General features: G+C 43.1%; 1 protein-coding gene across 17 annotated transcripts in view; it reads left to right on the forward strand.

Moving 5' to 3' along the window:
* MTMR3 (myotubularin related protein 3) overlaps window positions 1-12,843 on the forward strand; it is a 131,428-nt gene that overhangs the window by 102,759 nt on the left and 15,826 nt on the right. For 16 of the 17 annotated variants that reach the window (XM_059876098.1, XM_005218080.5, XM_005218082.5 and 13 more), the window contains 5 exon segments: window positions 2,311-2,407; window positions 4,209-4,322; window positions 8,920-9,125; window positions 9,644-9,775; window positions 11,116-11,227. In XM_059876098.1, the coding sequence (XP_059732081.1) occupies window positions 2,311-2,407; window positions 4,209-4,322; window positions 8,920-9,125; window positions 9,644-9,775; window positions 11,116-11,227 (661 nt within the window). 17 annotated transcript variants of the gene reach the window in all.

The following is a 12,843-nucleotide window of genomic DNA, read 5'->3' on the forward strand; positions in this document are numbered from 1 at the left end:
TATATTCCAAGTTGGGAGAAAACTTGTCATTAGTTAATGAACTTAGAAGTTGCCATAGTTTTACAGCTTTTGTATTGTGATTATAAGTGAAAAGACTCCCTGTCTAGAATTCTTGATGGTCACCATTCCTTACAGTTTGTAGACAGATGGCACTCCCAATTCAGATAGCTTTTTCCTGTTTGAAAGATTATATCGCTTTTAAAACTTTGCCAGAATGGAATAGATTCAGTTGATTATTTCCTCTTGCATCTCTGAACCTCATCTTTTTATAGCTCTCCTTCAGGAAGCATACAATACCTAGTTTAAGCTCAAGAAGAGCAGTTTAAATGGGAAGTAGTTTGATAGACTTGTCCGTCGTTCGGGTAGTTGCTGTTTCCTGCTCTGAAGCTCTTCTCCTGGGGAGAGCAAAGCTTTGGTCACCGTGCGGCTCTTCTGTGCTTTTGCCACGTAGTTTCTCCCGGCCCCGCCAGTGTTTACTTCTCAGGCTGTAAGCTGTAAATGTTAGAGGGACTGCCGAGTGGTTTGTTGTTGTTTGTTCTTCATAAAATTACTGTTCTAGGCCTCTGTTCTCATGGAAGGAAATATTTCAGATTTAATGACTTTTATATTTAGTTCATTTCTGCCTTTGTAGCTCGCTGTCTTTAAGGAAGAAGGAGCCAAATCCACGAGGGCAAATGTAGGCAGATTATACTTGTTTTGGGTGGATGTTCTTTTATGCTCGGCGTTCTGATTAGAAGTATGGTGTTTCTTGAGATTCATGGATACAGGCAGTTAAAGTCTTATGATCTATTATTTATTTATTGGCTGTGCTGGGTTTTTGTTATTGCTTGGCTTTTCATGGGGGCTATTCTCTAGCTATGGTGCACGGGCTTGTCATTGCGGTGGCCTCTCTCGTTGCAGAGCATGGGCTGTAGAAGTGCAGGCTTCAGTAGTTGGCAGCTTGTGGGTTCAGTAGTTGCGACTCTGGGCTCTGGAGCACAGGCTTCATAGCTGTGGCACAGAGGCCTGGCTGTTCCAAGGCATGTGGGATCTTCCTAGACCACGGATTGAATTCATATCTCCTGCATGGACAAGCAGATTCCTTATCACTGAGCCACCAGGGAACCCCATGATCTTTTAACTGCAATTCTGTAATCTATAAGGTTCTGAAAATCAAAGATTTTAATTTTATTTGGTGATTTGACTTCATCTGAGCTAGCTATTTGCTGCTTTATTTAACCCACTTAGTTTGAGTTATCCATGTTTTGCACTGTAAAGATGTTAATGTTTGTTTAATGCTTTTGAGATCATTAACCCAGCATTGCCAACAAAGATCTGTCTAGTCAAAGCTATGGTTTTTCCAGTAGTCATGTATGGATGTGAGAGTTGGACTATAAAGAAAGCTGAGAGCCGAAGAATTGATGCTTTTGAAGTGTGTGTTGGAGAAGACTTGAGAGTCCCTTGGACTGCAAGGACATCCAACCAGTCCATCCTAAAGGAGATCAGTCCTGGGTGTTCATTGAAAGACCTGATGCTGAAGCTGAAACTCCCAATATTTTGGCCACTTGATGCCAAGAACTGACTCATTTGAAAAGATGCTGATGCTGGGAAAGATTGAAGGCAGGAGGAGAAGAGGGGACGACAGAGGATGAGATGGTTGGATGACTTCACCAACTTGATGGACATTGAGTTTGAGCAAACTCCAGGAGTTGGTGAGGGACAGGGAAGCCTGGTGTGCTGCAGTCCATGGGGTTTCAAAGAATCGGACATGACTGAGCAACTGAACTGATAATACATATACCACCTTAAAATCCAGAAAGTTCAGTTTCTGAAATCTGGCCCAGAGGGTTTCTCATGAGGAGTTACAGATCCATATTACTCGTCTTGGTGAACTTACTGATTTTATTTCTTATGTATACCATCAGTCTGAGTGTGGAAATAGGAAGCTAGCCAGTATAGTGACAAGAACATGGGTTTTGGGATCAGACAGAGCTGCCGTAATAATCTCCCCAGTCTGTTTTATCCTCTGTAACATGCGTTCAGTGATACTGCCCTTAAATTTGATAGTAGTGATTAGATGAGATAATATTAATTCCTTTTTAATTTTTTAAATTTATTTTTAATTGAAGATAATATTCTTGATCAGAATTAATTTCCTCATTTTTTTATAATCTTAGCCCAGCAGGAGATTTTTTTTAAAACTAAATATGGTATTTATTATAATACTTAAAAAGAAAAAAAAAAAAACTAAGGATACCAGTGCTTTTATTCCACCTGTTTTGCAAAATCGTACTCATTTCTTCCTTTCTCCTGTCTGCCTTTGGTCCCTAGGGGAGCATGTAACGTCAAGGTTTAAAAACGAGGTGGAGCGGATGGGTTTTGATATGAACAACGCCTGGAGGATCTCTAACATCAATGAGAAGTACAGGTGAGTTGTGTTTGGTCCCTGTGGCCTGTGTTCCATGACCGCTGCCTTGTCAAGAAACCCCAATTCTCATGTGGCAGAACATTTGAATTTAAAATTTTTCTTCAAAACAGAGTTTTATTTATTAAATATAAGTGCATGATTTTCAGAGTACTTGTTGAGCCTTCTGTTTCCATTGCTATCACTGGAGTGGAAAGAGATTTTTACTTAGTAGGATCCTGGAGTTTTCCTTCCATTCCCCTCCAGGCCTCTCTTCTGGCACATGTACGTCTAAATACCTATAGGCAGGCAGTTTCTGTTGTCCTTATCACTACTCGATAAAACACTTAGGAGCTGGTTTTTACGTACTTTTACCACAGATCGTACGAAAAGGCTTAAGTCTTATTCTGTTCTTTAATTCATTGATCTAAAACTAATGTCATAGCTATGATTGTGTAACCTTTAAATACTAATGTAATCATTATTAAATATTTCCTTGGAACGTATAAGAACTTCGATAGGGAAGGGCAGTTAATTAACTATGATTTTGGTGATTCAGATTTCTATAAAATGAAAGAAAACTGTCCAGAATTTTTCAATTAACGTATCCTTCTCCTCTTAAGTTTCCCTGCAGCAGTTGGAGACATTAATCACTCTCTTATCTTTCCAACTGCCTCAGATTATGATAGCTATTTTCTTGGACTGTTTGTGGGTAGCCATCAGAGCATTTCATTTTTTGCTGGAAAAACTACAGCTAATTACTATATACAGCTCTTAACATGGACCTTGGCCAAGGAGGTGTTGCCAAGAATCAGGAGCTACAGATGAGTCATACCTTGGCCTGTTCTCAGCTGACAAGTCAAAGGAGAGAATGACGGTGGGAGGGGGTCCTCAGGGAGCCTGAGGCTGCAACAGGCTTTGCTCACATATAACCCACCTTTCCTATACTGGAGACTGCTTATCTGCCAAGTGAACAGCTCTCACTTGGTGAAGAGCTGACTACTGGATAATGTAATACTTAGAGGACAGGAGTATAGTGATCCGAATATTGAGTGAAGTAAGACAAACAAAACACCTACTAATATTTTCCCTAATGAAAGCAGCTTTTTTAAACACAACACTGTAAGTCAACTGTAAGATAAAATAAAAATTAAATTAAAAAAAAACTGGCTTCCCCCCCCGCCGCCCTCCGAGTGTAGTTCTGAAGTGTGTTTTATAGAAATGATGATTAATAGCATACTCACATCACTGACTTGGCTTAATGGGGCTGTGATTGTGTATGCATATGGGGCTGACCCGCCGTGCTGCATCTGTATACCCATAGCTGCACCTGTTACCTACAATTAGGACACCTTGTCTGGTTCACATCAAACAGCATGTTAGTAATCCTATGAGGTCTCTGGGAAGTCGAAACTGTGGGCTCTTGCACTTCTTATGTTTCCCTGAAAGACTGAGGGCCTGGTAGAGTAACACAGACTTCCACCTCTGCAGTTGAACTGGGTACCTGTGTAGTTAGAAATGATCCATGTATTGGTTACAATGGTTACAGTAGAGTGAGTGCCTCTCAACTCCCTTTTTTTTTTATTGATTGTTAAGATGGCCAGATTTCCAAAAGGCAGCATCAAGTGGAACAATCCAAGATAGTATCACTTGACGTGTATAACACTCAGGGCAACCCACTCCACTAAGCAGGGCGGAACTTCAAGTCTTGCTCCTTGCTGCCTTTTTAACTGGCTCTGGGGTAGCTTGATGCACACCCTTACCCTGGCTCACTCGAGTCTCTCCTCCTCTTTCCCTTCTCCCTCTTCCTCACCAACCCTGTTAGGCTGTGTGGGAGCTATCCACAGGAGCTCATAGTGCCTGCCTGGATCACTGACAAAGAACTGGAAAGTGTTGCAGGCTTCCGGTCCTGGAAGCGCATCCCCGCTGTCGTCTACAGGTGAGGAAGCCTGGCCGGCCCAGCTTGCTCTGGTGCTGCTGCCCAGCGCTCTTGGTCTGTGCTCTGGCGCTGCTAGCCTGGGGGTGGGGTGGGGTGGGTTCAGGGAGCTCTCCAGGCTACTGCATACTTCCTTATTGTTAGAGTTGCTCATCCAGTCATGTACCAGTCAGTACTTCACTGCAACACTACCTGATGATTCAGTTGACACTGAAAAGAAAATTTTGATTAAAAATGGCTGGATTTGCTATTTTAAGATCCTTCTGACGTTGTTTTTTTTAAATGTTTACTTATGTCTACGCTGGGTCTTCCTTGCTGCATGGACTTTTCTCTGGTTGAGGTGAGTGGGGCCTACTGTAGTTGTGGTGCACAGACGTCTCATTGCAGTGGTTTCTCTTATTGCGGAGCTTGGGCTCTAGGGCAGTGGGCCTCAGTGGTGGTGGCTCCCAGGCTCTAGAGCACAGGCTCAGTAGCTGTGGCACAAGGGCCTTAGCTGCTCCACAGCCTGTGGGATCTTCCAGGACAAGGGATCGAACCTGTGTCTCCTGCATTGGCAGGCACATTTTTTTTTTAACCACTGAGCCACCAGGCAAGCTCTCTTCTGACATTCTATGGGAAGATAATGTAGTCACTGCTTTTAGCTTCAGTTGATGACCTTTGGATTGAGAGAGATGAGTCCTGGAAAGTGAGAATGGGGGATGTAGATTTGTGATTGTCTTTGTGGTTAAAATATTGCCACATGGAAGTTTGTTTTGAGAGGGAGCATTTAGAGAAGGGTAGCGCTTGGCTGGTCAGAAGATACTGGAGATCAGAGGCAGGAGAGTCAAGGGAGCCAAATTCTAGAAGGGGTGGTGGTGTGATAACAAGCACAGGTGTTAGAACTCAAGTCTTCTCTCTGCCTTGCTGTGGCACCTTGAGCAAGTTCCCTGACTGACCTCAGTCTGTTCCCATGATGTTCTCAGTTCACAGGTATGCTGTGACATCTGAATGACTCTGTAAGACAAGGCTTCCTAATCAGTGTCTGGAGTAGATTGTATTCCTGAGGGCTGCTTTTATGATTCAGTGACTATCTAGCTGAGTTCTCACAAATCATGTGAAGTTTTTAAGAAGTCATTCCCTCATGTTTTGGAACAATTTCAGATGTCCTTGTAATATTCACAGTCCCCATTTCATTTTCCCCGTTTGCAGACATTATGGACTCTCCTTGAATTTGGGCCAAACCAGTGAGGCTTAGTTAGAAGCTCATGCCAGAAGGAAGTCCATTGAAATACTGAGGTGGTAAGAAGGGGTTTAAAACTTCTTGTGTAATTCCTAGTGAGGTAACCAGCTTGTTTTCTTAGTCCATGGAAGGCAGATTTTAGTGGCCATCCCAAAGAGGGAGAGATGTGAAAGTACACAGTTGCTTCTGGCCCAATGAAAGTCGCTCAGTCGTGTCCGACTCTTTGTGACCCCCTGGACTGTAACCTGCCAGACCCTTCTGTCCATGGAATCCTTCAGGCAGGAATACTGGAGTGGGTAGCCATTCCCTTCCCCTGGGGTTCTTCCCGACCCAGGGATCAAACCCAGGTCTCCTGCATTGCAGGCAGGTTCTTTACTATCTGAGCCACCAGGGAAACCCATTAAATTTTCAGTCTCAGTTTTCATCACTGTTGTTTTCAGACACCTCTAGAAAAGTAGGTCACCAAATTTACCTATCATTCAAGTGGTAAGGTTGACACAGGAATTAGAGAGCAGCGCAAGCTGAAAGGATTTAGGAGTCTTATCAGTGATCAGCCCAGCTCAAATAGGGAAAGCCGCCAGCTGCTGCTGTGCGGCCAGCAGCTGTGTTAGATCAGCAGCCCTGTCATTTGCGGAGTTTGCTGACTTTGAGCGTAAGGGGAAAGGACTCTCATCTCAAAGCAAGGGTCGTTCAGTGCAATTCTTCCTGTTGGTAGAGAGGCCTAAAAGTGTAGGCCGAAGACTTAGAATAAACATGGGAAGCTTCTTTTCCCTTCCAGAGTTTATGCTAGAGGGAATGAATGAGCTTTGTTAGCTCAGGTGGCAGGATGCTTCTGAATCCAACATGTGTTTACTGAATGTAGTTGTCTGTAGATCATGACTCCTGAGGTTGCTGGCCGCACTTACTTGAAAGCACCACATTGAACCAGCATCTGATCAGTGCTTTCTCCCATGGTTACGAGAGTGCTTAATTAGCTTTATTATTGAAGATGGAGATTGCGTTGACACGGCAAGACAGTGCAAAGGCTGCCCATCTGTAGTGCAAGTCACAGCTGTCTCACTCTGCATTGAGTGATTCTTAGAAACTTCTAGTCATGGGGCTGTCTGGTGGCTCTGACGGTGAATAATCTGCTGCAACGTAGGAGACCCGGGTTCCATCCCTGGGTCGGGAAGATCTCATGGAGAAGGGAATGGCAACTCACTCCAGTATCCTTGGCTGGGATATCCCATGGACAGAGGAGCCTGGAGGGCTACAGTCAATGGAGTCACAGAGTTGGACACGACTCAGCAACTTTTCTAGTCATTTAGGGAGTTTGACTAATACTAACTTTGGGATAGTTTAAACATTTGTATCTTTCTCTATGTAAAATTGAAGAATTCACTGTTTAGTAGGGGACTCATCCATTGAACATCTTAAGTTTTATTTTTCCTGGTTCTATTTTAAAATGATAGAAACACTCTAGTGATTTTTAGCTACAGTGTTCTTGTTCTCTTTCATGCTACCTAAAGCATTTAGATGACTGCAGAAGCTGCTTTTTGCAGCAATTCAGTTGTGATCTAGCTATCATACGATGACCCTTAAAACCCAAGACCCAGGCTGACGAGTGCCATCTACTGTTCTTCTCAAGCGTTGCTGGGAAAAATTTCGGAAAAAAAGGATGTGCAGCAGAGGCCCCCCAGCCTATTCTGTAAAGAGCTGCCGCCCCTCAGCTCATTGGTTACCCAGCATCTATTATTGTATGCTAGTAGGCCCTTTAAGAATCACTGAGGTTTTATTTATAGTTCGGCCGTTCAGCAGTTGACCTAATTGTTGTGTTGGCAGTACACGAGTACTTTCTATTATTTGTCTCTCCTAATGAGGGAGGATTTAAAAATGACAAACAAACTGATGATTCCAGTGGAATTTATTGTTGCCAAATTTAATTTTATTGTTTATGAGTTTTAGGATTAAAAACAAAAAACTTTCTCACGTTGTCCTTTGAACAAGACATATAGATGCAATAGTCTGTTAAAAACCCATCTGTGCATAAAACATCCACATATGTTTTATGTGGATGAATGTGTATTTGGAAACAATTTTAATGGGAGTAAAGAACATTGTTCTTTCTAGGATATAGAATTTGGGAGATATTAAAATTTTTTGCTTACTAGCTTTTTACTCATTTATTTTTATAGTGAACTGACTACTTTTATAACATCTAAACAGCTTTATTGAGCTGTCACATACAGTTCACCTTTTTTTTAATGTGTATAGCTCAGTGTTTTTAAGTATATTCACTGTGTTGTACGACCGTCACTACGCTTACTTTAGTACGTTCTCCCCACCCTAAAAAGAAATCCCAGACCCATTAGCATACACTCCCTGTTCCCTCCTCACACTCCCTAGCTCTGGGTTATCAGTAAATCTACATGCTATCTCTATAGATCTTCCTGTTCTGGACACTGTATAAATGGAATCATAATGTGGTCTTTTGTGATTGACTTCTTTCACTTTGGAGCAATAACATACTCAAGGTTCATCCATGTTGTGATATGTATTAGAGCTTGATTCCTTTTTGTCACCAAATGACATTACCCTTACAACTTCTTAGCTGCTAAAATTACCTTACTAAAATTCCTAATTAGGAAAAGCTTGGATAGACAATGAGTATGATTTCTGGTCTTTTTTTTTTTCGTGAAAAAGGATCTTATCAGAGTATGGTTTATTGATGTTTATGCTATTCATTTCCTTCTAAGAGTTTACGGAAGGATAACTGGCTCATTGAGCTATCTGCCTATAGTAAGAGCAGTTGTGACTCATGAAATCTCAGGAGGTTTTGTAAAGCAGTCCACTGTGGGCCAGGTAAATATTTCAGTCCCAAATGTGGGATCTTGTTTTGAAAAGAATCCTCAAGCCAGCCATAATTGCACAGTTGCTATGCTGGGTCCTCAGAAGTCAGGAGGAAACAGATGTTTGTCTTAGCATCCATTAAGCTTGGATATGCAGATGTAGTATTAAAAAGAGATTAATGCTTCATTATTAAGTAGCAGAATTAGTGTGGTGTTGGTATTTTATTTTTTACCTAATTTTCCAAAAGTAGTTATTCATGTATTCTTTATGAATATTTTGTTTTCTGTAAGAATACACATTTATCATTTCGTTGGTTATTCTACAAAGGTCTCTAAAATGGTATGATAATCCAGAAAGATCCAGATAGATTTCATTATTCTTGATGGTTTATAAGACTTCTGCCCTGGGAGGCCTTGAAGCTAACCATCACATGCCTGTAGCCAAGCATTCATTAAGGCATTTAAAGCCTCCTGTGGCACTTTGTGTGTGAGCTCAGAATATCCGCATGGGGCCACGGGGTTGGGTACAGTTGTCGTCTTGTTCCCCGCACAGGCACCAGAGCAACGGAGCCGTCATTGCCCGCTGCGGACAGCCAGAGGTCAGCTGGTGGGGCTGGAGGAACGCCGACGATGAGCACCTGGTGCAGTCCGTAGCCAAAGCTTGTGCCTCCGACTCCCGATCCGGTGGCAGCAAGCCATCGGCTAGGAACAGTCCCCGGGACTTCCCCTGTGCAGGAGACCTCTCTGATGTGGAGTTCGGTAAGGAGTCCCTGGGCCTCTGGCAGTAAGTTTTTGTAGCATCTGAGAAACTTTTCTTGAAATGGCCTTTTTCTTTTAAGACAGAATTTGGTTTCATAGAAGAGTGAGAGTGAAGCTTCAGTTAGTGGGATTGTTTGAGGAGTCATGGGTCTTGGCAAAAACCAGAAGACCTTCTCTTTCAAACTTGGTTAAGAGCACTAGAGTGTTGTCTTTCTGCCGTCGTGACAAGATGGACTGTGCATGTGATAGGGGACCTATACAGTGTTTCCAGACCATGAGGGAAACACTGGGCTTTCATTGTAGTCATTCTAGGTAGAACCGAAGTATCAGAGATGGTAGGCAAAATAGAAAACAACTCGGGAGAGAAGTTCCATTGTATTTAGGTAGTGTGGGTTAGGTGGACTTCACTTAATCGAGTTTTTGGGGTACTGTAATAAGTGCCTGTCGTTTTTATTTTGCAACAATTCTGGGAGAGACAGGTTCATTTCGTTTTTTCTTCCTGCTCCTGATGTCCCCAGATTCTTCTCTGTCAAATGCTTCAGGAGCAGAGAGTTTAGCCATCCAGCCACAGAAGCTTTTGATCTTGGACGCACGCTCCTATGCAGCCGCGGTGGCAAACCGAGCCAAAGGAGGAGGTTGTGAATGCCCAGGTGAGGTGCACGGTGCTTCTGTCCTTGGGAGTCCAGCCCATGCCCAACTGGGTCTTAGTTCTCAACTTGAATGTAAAGCCATGTTCCTCGGGCTGTCCTGAGAGAGCCGCAGCTCCTTGGATTCACAGTACTGCATGCTCTTCTCGTGGGAGACATGGAGGAGGGAGTGCAGTGAAACCACAGATTTCTTCCTTCCTGGTACCAGCCTTTTGGTGATAAGGAAAGTCAGTCCTCTCCCTTAAGAAGGCCTATTAAGTTTGGAAGCTGCTGCTTTGGTGGCTTGATTTCTCAGCCTTCTAAAAGCTTTTTATTGTGTTTGACATTGGGTATGCTCATCACTGGCCCCACAGAAAAGTCCTCACATGGCTTTTACTTGAAAAACATAGGGTAGAAATTGAAGTAAATACAAAACTCTAGTGAAGCACCTCAGTCCTGACTTAGAGCACCCCTACTGTTTGCAAGGAGGGACCTTTCTCCAAGGAGGGACCTCTTGGGTGCCAGTTGTGTGCCAATGGAGCAGGTAGACCACTAAATTCCTTATTCAGGTGTGAACTAATTGCTGAAAAAAGCAGTTTGAGCACAGAGTTTGAATGCATAAGTACATGGTTCTGGTAGGTTCTTCTTATAGATTCCAGAGATGCAAGTTAGCAGAGGCCCAAGAAGTAAACCTGGGGTAAGGTAGAAGAGTGTGTGTGTGTGTGTGTGTGTGCATGTGCCCTCAGTCATTCAGTCATGTTTAACTCTTTGTGACTGCATCAACTGCAGCCCACCAGGCTCCTCTGTCCATTGGATTTCCCAGGCAAGAATTCTGGAGTGGGTTGATATTTCTTATTCCAGGGGATCTTCCTGACATAGGGATCAAACCCACATCTCCTGCATTGGCAGGTGGATTCTTTACCACTGAGCCACCTGAGAAGCCCTAAAGTGGAAGTACACAGCTTTTTTTTTTTTTTTTTTTAAATAAAAGCTTCTGTTTTGTCAGTTTCTTCTTCACATGGAGAAGGGAACGTCAATCCACTCCAGTATTCTTGCCTGGAGAATTCCATGGACAGAGAAACCTGGCAGGCTACAGTCCATGGGGTTGCAGAGTCAGACACAACTGAGCAACTGACACATCCACACATGTTTTTCACACATCCTTCCTTTTTGAAAAGATGGCTAAAAATCGAGCTCTGTTTTCATCTCATCATAAAGGACTGGGCTAATAGTCATCCAAACACCAGTATTTCATTCGTCAGCAGCCACAGTGGGTTTGTTTTATAGCTAGTTTGCTCCTTTTGAACTTGGCGTTGTGGATGTTAAATTCACCATATTTGTGTTCTCTCTATTGTTCTCTCCAGAGTATTACCCAAACTGTGAAGTTGTTTTTATGGGAATGGCAAATATTCATTCAATTCGGAGGAGTTTTCAGTCTCTGCGTTTGCTGTGCACTCAGATGCCAGATCCGGGAAAGTAAGACCTTGGCCTTGGCTTTAAGTTTGCAGTGCCCTTTTTTTTCTTTTTTAATGAGTTGGAGGGGGTCTTGTTATTTTTTTGGTAAACTTCAGTTTTACCGTGAGTCCATGGGTAGTGTTCTCCTTCCTGTGTGAGGATCATTCAGCAAAAAGGAGGAGCTGGGAGTAAAATCTAGCCTTTTGAAAGGTTTGAAAATGTGCAGCAGGGAACAGGTCTCAACCCTCAGAACAGAAGTGCCGCTGTCTTACTTTTTCTGGGCCCTCCTCTTTTCTCTTCTCCATGTTTTTGACTCAGAGTAACTTAATTCTTTGTTTTCTGACATCCTGTAGTGACACTTAACCTCCTCTGAACTGGAGTGTTTTACCTGAAGAGTGAGTGTATTCATCATGTTCTAGAAAGGGTTAAACTTTGAAACATGCCAGGAGATCAGCTCCTTTTACATTTGCTTCTGATTTTAAACTACTTTCTTATTTACTAAAAACATTACCATGATTTTTATTGCTTATTAAAAATGAATGGCTGGCATTTGCTGTGAGGAAGGTGAAATAACACCCCTCCCCACAAGGGAACTGTTTGAATACAAGATAAATTAGGAGGAATGCTCTGTAAAAACAAATATGGACAGATAAATATTTAAAAGCCCCTGTTTTACTATTTCAGGAAGCCAGAAATGGTGCCAGAGAAGATAGTTTTCTCTTTTCTGGTGTTTGTGCTAGAGCCCATAGCAGTTTCCCTGAGTTCTGTTCAGTAGATCTCATGATTGCATCAATTTTGCAGCATTCTTTGATTTATTAAATGGTGGCTGCCTGAATCACTTGTACAAACTCCTGGTAACAAATGATTAATTTCATCATAGTTGCAATCAGCCGAGAGGGTGAAGCAGTTGTCCTTGGGGAAAAGCCTGACCAAAGAAATGATGGCTGTCTTGCCTGAGGGTCAGCAGTTTGCATCTGCTACACGAGCTTAGAGCCCAGCTAGTAGCGCTCCCTGCCCTGCTGATGGCACACAGAGAGTCTGCTCAGGGTCCAGAGCACCTGCCACTGACTGCGTGACTCGAGTCAAGTGGCTTGATTTCTGTGGTTATCAGTTTGTCCTGCCTATATAAGGGATAGCGTCAGTATTCCCTGATCTCTAATATCTTCCATAGGTTAAAAGTCTTTCTTAAAAAGCTGTTTTTTAAGCTCCTGAGTCAAGAAGATGTAATTAGCCCTTGTTTGGTCTACATGAATGTCGGGGAGGGGAGTTGTAAAGGAAGAAGGAAATGACTTGTCTGTATTTGGCACAGATCATAATGCATTACTGACGCTTCCCTGTAGATAAAGAGACGCTATGGCTGTGGCGGGAGCAGCTGTAAGCCGGCCTCCTGACACTTGTTTGCAGCTGTGGAGGGCCCGGGCCTGGTTGTGTTTCTCTCTCAGATTTTGAGAACAGGACGAGGGAGTCTACAGGATCAGCGCAGTATCAGTACCTCCTCCGCTGGCAGATTTTGGATGCAGCTTCTGTGTTAGGCATGGAGACACTGACTGGGTTGTAAGGATGGGTCAGTCAGACTCAGGAGAACCAGGTTCTCATTTACTGTTTCTCCAGGGGCCAGGAGGTAACTTGGCATTTGT

This window comes from Bos taurus, chromosome 17 (assembly GCF_002263795.3).
Source record: "Bos taurus isolate L1 Dominette 01449 registration number 42190680 breed Hereford chromosome 17, ARS-UCD2.0, whole genome shotgun sequence".
In the NCBI taxonomy this organism is placed as follows: Eukaryota; Metazoa; Chordata; class Mammalia; order Artiodactyla; family Bovidae; genus Bos; species Bos taurus.